The 10301-nt window shown below is 51.4% G+C and overlaps 1 protein-coding gene across 2 annotated transcripts in view; it reads right to left on the reverse strand.

The window, feature by feature from the left end:
* The window catches only part of SNAPC3 (small nuclear RNA activating complex polypeptide 3), a 119720-nt gene extending 111033 nt beyond the window's left edge, over nucleotides 1-8687 (reverse strand). For both annotated transcript variants that reach the window (XM_068234863.1, XM_068234854.1), the window contains exon 1: nucleotides 8409-8687. In XM_068234863.1, coding sequence (XP_068090964.1) covers nucleotides 8409-8632 — 224 coding nt within the window. In that variant the 5' untranslated portion in view covers nucleotides 8633-8687. The remainder of the gene's footprint in view (nucleotides 1-8408) is intronic.
* Nucleotides 8688-10301: the final 1614 nt, after the last annotated feature.

The raw sequence follows: 10301 nt of genomic DNA on the forward strand, positions 1-10301 counted from the left end.
TAAATGGACGCAGCCCTGAAAGGTGAAAATTGCTCTGGTTTTAAAGGTGAAAAACCCTTAGGTGAAGTGGTTAAATGCAAATGAGACAGCTTCCGATGAACTTTGAAGTAATGTTTCTGCCTTTTTATCCATTGGGTCTTTAAAACCCCTGCTTCTTCAGGTCTCCTTTCCACAAACTGTTGATAGGCAGTGAAATGCCTCTTAAAAACTCTCTCAACTGCTCACTTCTGCCTGGTAACTGCTTGTTGCTACATGATAACTGCTTACTGCTGCCTGTGAACGGTTTGCTGAGCACACAGCTCAACAGTTTGTGGAGGCCTCAAAAGTTAAATCCGAGTCCCTTGAATATTGTGCTAAAGCAGCATCTGATCTAGGACATTTTTCCTATAAGGAAATTTCGTCATCTTAAAAGGAGTTATCCTTTGGGCTGGAGCGGACTGCGCAGGCGCAGTAGTTCTGTGCCTGCGCAGTCCGCTCCAGCCCACAAGGCGGTGATTGACAGCGCCGCTCGCGCAGGCGCAGTACAGAGCGACCTGGAGGTCGCTCTGACGTCATCGCCGAGGACCGGGACGGAGCTCCGGCAAACGGCTGCACGCAGAGGTGCGGCGAGGGAGGTCCTGGGAGCTTGGGGCTGGAGGAAGCCCCCGGTAAGTAGCTTTTATTTTCTTTATATAGCCCGGATAACTCCTTTAAAGAGAACCCGAGGTGGGATTTAATAATGTTAGTATGGCACAGAGGCTGGTTGTGCACACTATTACCAGCCTCTGTTGCCCTATAGTGTGCCCCAGGACCCCCCTGTGCTCTGCTGTCCCCTGTAACAAAAACCACCGTGCAACCGACACACAGCGTGTCGCCAGCAGGCTGTTTACCTATGTGGTGCCTGTCACCGCCACTCCCCCTCCTCCTCTATATCGGCGCTCCCCGCCCGCGTCCCTTCCCTCCCGCTGATTGGAGGGAAGGGACGCGAGCGGGGAGCGCCGATATAAGGGCGCTTTGGCTTTTTTTTTTTTAAACAGTTTTTAAAATCGCTCTAAAAGCCCTTGCGCAATGATTCCCTACGAGAGTGTTCACATGAGCGATTTGATTCCAATCCGCTCACCAAAGTGCTGCTTGTACCATTTTCGGGGCAATTTGCCTCAATGTAAGGTATAAGGAAATCACAAAGCACTTAAAAAAAAGCACTTTGTATAGCGATTTCCCCAACCCTTTCATGAATAAATACATTCAATTTGCGCAATTTGCCGCTCAAAAGTCCGCGATCGCGCAAATCGCGGCACTTTGCGCGCGCAAAAGTCCGCGAAAAAGTTTGCACCGCTTTGTGAATCAGACCCATTGTATTTATTCATTTCCGGGTGAAAAAGTTCACTTTCTGACATCAAGAAGTGATAAAACAGAATCGCTCGGCAAAAGCGATTAGAAAAGCGCTGTATTAAAAAAAATAGAAAAAAATCGCAATGCGCAGGTATATACGGCAGTGTACTTCCCAGAATTTTTTTTCCAGCCTGGGTGGCATGAAAAAGTAGTCGGGTGGGGTGCAACCGGGGTAATGCAGGGGCGGCAACTCTGCTTACAGGATAGGACATCTCTGCACACCCTATCATGGCCTATGCATCCCTGCACCCCTATCAGATCCCATTCATCCCTGCACCCATCACGTGCCATGCATGCCTTCACCCCATTACATTACTGCAGCACCCCAAATCTCCCAGGAAAAAACTCAAACAGTATTGGGTCCTATTTCCTTATAAAATAGGTATTGCCCTCTCAAACATTTCATACCAGTGTTCTTCCCAGGGTCTCGGGTGGCATGAAAAAGTAGCCGGGTGGGGCACGGGGAAATTTGGCGGTGTGGAAAATTAAATGTGGCTGGGTCTTGACGACTTGACTATTGACGTTTTGACGACTTCTGCTAGTCTCGAATTTCAGCAGTAATCTTAAGGTGGCCATGTTTATCCGATAATCAAATCGGATGAAAATAGAGTCCGCCAAGTGCATGCCCAATCGACGATGCGGCCAATTGGTCAGATGAATCGGTCCGACATGCTGCAAGATGTAGAGCCAAGCTGCTTGATCGGTTGTGCAACGGGAAAGGTGAGAGACACGAACACGATAAAACCCCCGACGCTGTCCTTCCTAATGTGCAATGTACACCCCCCGAGTCACTATACATTATCTGTCCTTAATCGCCGCTCGCTCTCAGCTATGTCCACACATGTCCCCCACGTGGTTGCCAGAGTAACATGGGCACATGTGTTATGTCCCACACATGCGCCCATGTGTATGCTGGCAACCACGTGGGGCACATGTGTGGATAAAGGACGAAGCCTGGAGCCAGCGGTGCACACAGACGGGTAAAGTATAGGGGCGGGAGTACATTGCACATTAGGGGGGTAGGCGGTGGACGCGGCATCACAGGGCCAATTCCTGATCGATTTCTGCATGAAATCGATCAGGAATTGGCCTGCGGTGTATGGACAGCCGACAGATCTTTCTCTAATCCGATTCGATTAGGAAGAGGTCTCTTAGTCTATCTGACCATCATCTCTAGATTTACGGCTGCCTGAAGGATCCGTTCACATCACAAACGCGGATGGCCATGCGTGCGGAACGCAATGCATGCAAACGCACGCCATCCGCGTTTGTGTGCGTTGCGTGGCTGATCCCATCACTGAAAAGTGAATGGGACAGCCACGCGTTTTTGCAAAAAATGCGTGCAGCATGCGTTCCCGGACCGCGCAGGTCTGAGAAACGCATGCAGTGTGAACATCAGACAGTGCACTCTATGCACTGTCTGATGTCGTGCGTGTCAGCATCCCGCACGCGTTTCCAAAACGCGGCTGGAAACGCGTGCAGTGTGAACGGGGCCTCACTGTTTGTTACAAAGGGAAGGGCTGAATTGTCAGTGACAGTGATTTTACCACAGCCTCACTCCTTATACGCTGTCCCAGGGGTATTAGTGTGATTTGCTACTTATATGTTTTTGCTGTGAAGACTAAAGTTTACCACAGCTGTTGAATTGGCTTTATTTAATATGACTCTATGGGGTTGATTTATCAAAGGAAATAGCACAAGCAACCTCCAATTGGTTGCACTAATAAATCAGCTCAACTTAATTTGTTTCCTTGCATGCTACGCACATTAGTGTTCGCGTAGCGTACATAACTAAGCAACTGTAAGCCGCAGCCGTTGCTTAGTTATACACACAACGATGTCACTAGTGCGCGTAGCATGCAAGGAAACAAAATTAAGTTACATCGATTTTTTTTAGAGCGAGCAACAGGAGGTTGCTTGCGCTATTTCCGTTGATGAATCACTTATAGGTACTTTATGTTACTTCCATATATATTTGCTGTTTTCAGGGGGTGGGTGGGGGTGTTTAGCAGTTTTTTTTTTTTTTTTCCTGCAATACCATGCAGCTCCCAACTAGCCCCCGACAACCCGCCCGCCAGTAACATCATTCATATTGCTTTATATCAGCCGCCCTGTCAGCCTGTTATGTGCGCATACTTACAGGCTTGACAGTGTCCGTGCATGCAGACAGCCTCAATGTGCGCCTCTGAAGACCGTCGGCTGCCTCGCGCACTGGTCCCGCCTCCTGCTACTGCTCTTCACGGAGATAGCCTCAATACGCATCTCTGAAGAGACAGTCTTCAGCCTCGCGGGCTGGTTACACCTCCTACTACTACCGTTCAGCCAATTAATGCACGAGCTCGCCGGGAAGCGCAAGATCTCATGCACGGAACTGTGTAGCTTTAGGAGCAGCGCTTGCATTTCTTTTTTTTGCGATAGCCGGGCACGCGGTGATGACAGCTGGAACGCAGATAGCCGGTAATGGATTTTACCTGGGCGTCCCATCCACTTGTTTGATCCTGGGGAGAACACTGCATACACTACTGCACCACTATCACATTCCACATATTACTGCGCTTCAGTATGACCCCATACAGCACCCACCACACTACATATTTTTGCACCGACCTACAGGCTACAAAGCTTATTAGTGATCACATCCCAGCACCCTCCTTACAGCACAGCACAATACATTATAGCACATACAGTACATTACACATTATAGAACATACATTATAGCCCATGCATTACTATAACCATTCTATTTATCAATACACAACCAATTTATACCACTAACAACAACACTTCCCAAATGTAAACCCCTCCCCCTGCTCACCCCATTAGCAGCCACGATCTGGAAAATGAGCTGGATGGCCTCCTTGATGTAGTAGCACCCGTCCCCCGTCAACTAGCACACCATCATCCTGCTGCTCGCTGCGCTCCATGCACCCCAGGATGCTCTGACTATCTTCAAAGCCATGATCGGCTGCGAGGACACAGACGGGAGACTGGATCGGCTGCAGCCCAGGGGAGTACTGGCCAGGCCCATGTACGGACGGACGGGAGGGGGGAGGGAGGTACTGGAGGGGACCGCAGGATGTGCTCCCTAGTTCCGGTTGCGCTGCCTGTGCTCGCCTGTAGAGTTTAGTCAGACCTACAGATCAGCGGCAGCCCGCAGGGATAGGTGAGAGAGGGGCGATGTGCGGTAATGCGCCATAGACTTCAAATATAGGAAGTGACGTCACATAGTTTCCTCTCTCATTTCCTTACGGGCTGCCGCTGATCTGAAGGTCTGACTGAACTCTACAGGCGGGCACAGGCAGCACAGCTGTAACTAGGGAGCACATCCTCCAGTACTTACCTCCCGCCCCCCCCCCCCCCCCCCCCCCGTCCGTCCAGGGGCCTCGCCAGTACTCCCCTGGGCTGCACAGCCGGAACTAGGGACGGCTATGTACAGGACCCGCTCTGTGCAAGCGGACGGCAGCGCATATAAGAACTGTGTGTTAAATGCGGGCGGCCTTGGATAGCACCCGGGTGGGGTTTCAAAACAGCAGGCGGCCCGCCCACCTAATTAGTCCTTGGGAGAACACTGTACAGTGCTGCTCATAATTATTCATACCCCTGACAAATTTTGACTTAGGCCTCTTTCACACCAAGACGTTGCGTTTTAGGGGACGTTAAGGTCGCATAACGTGCCCCTAAAGCAACGCATGGTGGTGTTGGACGTCAGATTGAGCCGCGTTATGCAGCACTTGGTGCGCTGTTTTCGTTCAATCTATACTGATAGAACAGCCGCTCCAGCATAGTGATGGGAAGTCCGGATCTTTTCAAGGATTCAGATGATTTGAATCAGATCATTGAAAAGATCCGGATCTTTGAACCGAATCATTTGAATCATTTTACTAGGGAAGCAGACTGGGGGTTAAATGACTAGCAGGACAGGACTTTCCCTGCACTGTACATTCTGTACGTTCCTGTTTCTTCCAGACAGACATCCACTGTGAACCGAATCGTTCATTGTGATGATCGTGATGATTCGATTCACAAAAAAGATCCGGATCAAATGCACGATTCATTCATGATCCGGACAACACTATTAGTCCACCACAGTGCAGTGAATTAGCCATGTGGCTAGTCACTGAGCATGTGCAAGCAGTCTAACGCAGCTAAAGCCCAGTATAACGCACACCATGCTGCACTTTCATTCAAAGTGAAGCGTTACAATGTAACGCAACGTGGGCACTCTGAACAGCACATTGATTTTTCATTACTGTGAGTTGGGCTGCTTTAACTTTAACGTCCCACTGTGAAAGCAGCCTAAAAAGTTACTTTTATTCAACCAACAAGTCATTTGCAAATCTCCATCATTCAAGCAGAGATTTGCAAAACCCCGCCTCAGGACTTTACGCCAATTGGTATGGAGTGGTTCTGGGGCTGCAGCCGCATTCATGCCAATCGGCAAGGGGTTAAGGTGGCAACACACGATATAATAAAATGATACGATTTTACAGCGATTCGATAAATATGATCGGCTCTCCCGAAAAAAATTTAAAGCTTTTTTTTTGTCCAGGTTTTTTTTTTTTATTAATTTTTATTGATCCGGAATGCTGGAAAGCCTCGATAGGATCCAGAGGCAGGCCCGTTTCTTGGGCCGTGCCGCCGCCCGGGGCGCTGTTGGGAGGGGGGCGCTATAATGGAGGGGGGAGCCGGAGCCACGGGGAGGGCAGCCCGACTTCTCCCTCTCTCTCCTCTCCCGGGCCGCCCTCCGTGCTCCCCCCTCCAGACTGCAGAGTAATGAGCAGGGAGCGCTGTATACAACATACCTCCCTGCGTTCCAAGCGCTGCTCTCTCGCCGCCGGTCTCTTCCTATCTGCCGCCTATACGATGATACACACGCTGCTTTCGGCTAACAGGAAGCAGCGTGTGTATCATCGTATAGGCAGAGAGGAAGAGACCGGCGGCGAGAGAGCAGCGCTTGGAACGCAGGGAGGTATGTTGTATACAGCGCTCCCTGAGCATTACTCTGCAGTCTGGAGGGGGGAGCACGGAGGGCGGACCGGGAGAGGAGAGAGAGGGAGAGGTCGGGCTGCCCTCCCCGCGGCTCCGGCTCCCCCCTCCATTATAGGGGGGCAGCTACCTATCAAACCTATACTGGGGGGCACCTACCTAATCTAACCTACGCTGGGGGGCACCTACCTAATTTAACCTACACTGGGGGGCACCTACCTAATTTAACCTACACTGGGGGGCAGCTACCTATCTAACCTACGCTGGGGGGGGCAGCTACCTATCTAACCTACGCTGGGGGGGGCAGCTACCTATCTAACCTACGCTGGGGGGGGCAGCTACCTATCTAACCTACGCTGGGGGGGGCAGCTACCTATCTAACCTACGCTGGGGGGGCAGCTACCTATCTAACCTACGCTGGGGGGGGCAGCTACCTATCTAACCTACGCTGGGGGGGGCAGCTACCTATCTAACCTACGCTGGGGGGGGCAGCTACCTATCTAACCTACACTGGGGGGGCACCTACCTAATCTAACCTACACTGGGGGGCACCTACCTAATCTAACCTACACTGGGGGGCAGCTACCTAATCTAACCTATACTGGGGGGCACCTACCTAATCTAACATACACTGGGGGGCAGCTACCTATCTAACCTACACTGGGGGGCAGCTACCTATCTAACCTACACTGGGGGGCAGCTACCTATCTAACCTACACTGGGGGGCAGCTACCTATCTAACCTACACTGGGGGCCAGCTACCTATCTAATCTATACTGGGGGGCAGCTACCTAATTAACCTACGCTGGGGGGCAGCTACCTATCTAACCTATACTGGGGGGCACCTACCTAATCTAACCTACACTGGGGTGCAGCTACCTATCTAACCTATACAGGGGGGCAGATACCTATCTAACCTACACTGGGGGGCAGCTACCTAAACTAACCTACACTGGGGGGCAGCTACCTAATCTAACCTACACTGGGGGGCAGCTACCTAATCTAACCTACACTGGGGGGCAGCTACCTAATCTAACCTACACTGGGGGGCAGCTACCTAATCTAACCTACACTGGGGGGCAGCTACCTAATCTAACCTACACTGGGGGGCAGCTACCTAATCTAACCTACACTGGGGGGCAGCTACCTAATCTAACCTACACTGGGGGGCAGCTACCTAATCTAACCTACACTGGGGGGGCAGCTACCTAATCTAACCTACACTGGGGGGCAGCTACCTATCTAACCTATACTGGGGGCACTTATCTAACCTGTATTGGGAGCACCTACCTAGCTAGCCTATACAGGTGGCAACTATACTGGCTACCTATATTGCAGGCACCTACCTAAATAACCTATACTGGGGGCACCTACCTATCTAACCTATGCTGGGGGCAACTATTCTGGCTACTTATATTAGAGGCACCCACCTAGCTAACCTGTACTGGGGCACCTACCTATTTAACTTATACCGGGGGCGCCTGCCTATCTAACCTATACTGGGGGCAACTATACTGGCTACCTATACTGGAGGCACCTACCTGGCTAACCTATAGCGGGGGCAACTATACTGGCTCACCTATGCCTGGCTACCTACACTGGGGTACCTATTCTTAGCTACCTATACTGGGGGGACCTATACTAAGTGCAACTAGACCTGGCTAACCTATACTGCAGGCACCCATACCTTGCTCGGGGGGGGGGGGGGGGGGCGCAATTTTTACACCCTCGCCCTGGGTGCATTTTAACCTAGAAACTGCACTGTCCAGAGGCTTCCCCCACCCGAGGTGCGTACCCCCCAGGGGAACTTTACTTGTTACAGGTTTTAAGTCTTATACAACACTGTAAAAATAATTCATACATTATTAAGAATCTATACAGAAGTGTGTATTTCGGGTGCTAGCCTACAGGAAAACTTTGGCTGTAGTTAAACCACTTCCTATCCCAGCAGTAGTGCACTGGCCAGGGAAAGGAAATACAGACTAGAGCAGACTATATACCGTAAGCAGCCAGCAGTACAGAAAGAATACCGTATAGTATATAATAATAACCTGCACAAGAGGCTGAGCTCTGCAGCAGTCTCCTCACTACAGCGCAGCTCTGCAGCGAACTCAGCATCAGCCACGTCGTGCGGCGTCTCCTCCTCCGCCAGGCTCAGGTCCGCCTCACACAGCTTGTCTCTCCACAGCTGCCCGAACGCACCTATGTGGATTATCCGCGTGGTGACATGGGTAACCTCATACACAGGGACATTCTCCTCCTGCTCCACTTCCATGGCTGGCGTACAGTCTATTCCTGCCCCGCTGCATGCCGGGAACTGCCGCCTCCATTTCCCACAACCCTCTGCTTTCACTGCGCTGCCGCGCTAGAAGTGTGGGCTGCCTTGTTGTTATCCGGATGGTGTGGTGGTGGTGCTGTTGTGTCCCTCGCTGTGGAATGGAATGGTTACTTTAGGTCATACAGAAGGGGCAAATGAAGCTAGTACATCTGTTGCGTATACTGTATAGGCTAGTAAAGGGAAACGTACACTTTTTTTTTCATTTGGGTTCAATGCATCAATTAATGGCAAGCTTTATTTCAATTTAATCCTACTAAAGGTGCCCATACAGTTAGCGATGATGGGCAGATCTATCTCATCGAATCTTATTAGATTCTTGGTAAGGGGGCTTTTAGGACCATTGTAGTCCCTTACACACTCCAATGAGTTCTGGGTCACCATGAGCTTGCTGGTTAGTCTGTGCCTTATTAGAGAGAGAAAGAGCTGTTGTCTGCCCATACACCCTGCAGGCTGATCCATGTATAAACTGATCCGTGGAACAGATCGGTTTTTAAAGGCATCAATTTTCGATCTGAAGTGAACAATGCGACACAAGCGTCAATCTGGAAAAATTGCTGCAGACCCAAACTGCAGCGGAACGAACCAATGTGTATGGATCTGTTAGTTTAACCACATAAGGACCGCCCCCAGCCGATGGGCGGCGGCAAAGTCCGGGCCCAAACGACCGCAATACGCCCATCGGCGGCTGCGGGAGTGGCTATGCGGCGATCGCGTCATTCGTGACGCGATCAGCCGCCGGGGACTGGCTCCGCCCACCGTTCGCTGTAACCCGCCGGCCGTTCGGAAGCGCCGGCGGGTTACTAGCACCCGGATCGCCGCTGACACATTGTATAATAGGCTTTGTAATGTATACAAAGCCTATTATACTGGCTGCCTCCTGCCCTGGTGGTCCCAGTGTCCGAGGGACCACCAGGGCAGGCTGCAGCCTCCCTAGTCTGCACCCAAGCACACTGATTTCCCCCCCCCCCTGCCCCCTGATCGCCCACAGCACCCCTCAGACCCCCCCCTGCCCACCCCCCAGACCACTGTTTGCACCCAGTCACCCCCCTAATCACCCATCAATCACTCCCTGTCACTATCTGTCAACGCTATTTTTTTTTATCCCCCCCTCCTGCCCACTGCCCCCTCCTGATCACCCCCCACCCCTCAGATTCTTCCCAGACCCCCCCCCCCCCCTGTGTACTGTATGCATCTATCCCCCCTGATCACCTGTCAATCACCTGTCAATCACCCGTCAATCACCCCCTGTCACTGCCACCCATCAATCAGCCCCTAACCTGCCCCTTGCGGGCAATCTGATCACCCACCCACACCAATAGATCGCCCGCAGGTGCGACATCAGATCACCTCCCAAGTGCAGTGTTTACATCTCTTCTCTCCTCTAAACCCCCACTAATTACCCATCAATCACCCATCAATCACCCCCTATCACCACCTGTCACTGTTACCCATCAGATTAGACCCTAATCTGCCCCTTGCGGGCACCCAATCACCCGCCCACACGCTCAGGTTGCCCTCAGACCCCCCCTTATCAATTCGCCAGTGCAAAATTTACATCTGTTATTCCCTGTAATAACCCACTGATCACCTGTCAATCACCCATCAA

This window comes from Hyperolius riggenbachi, chromosome 1, assembly GCF_040937935.1.
Source record: "Hyperolius riggenbachi isolate aHypRig1 chromosome 1, aHypRig1.pri, whole genome shotgun sequence".
Classification (NCBI taxonomy): Eukaryota; Metazoa; Chordata; class Amphibia; order Anura; family Hyperoliidae; genus Hyperolius; species Hyperolius riggenbachi.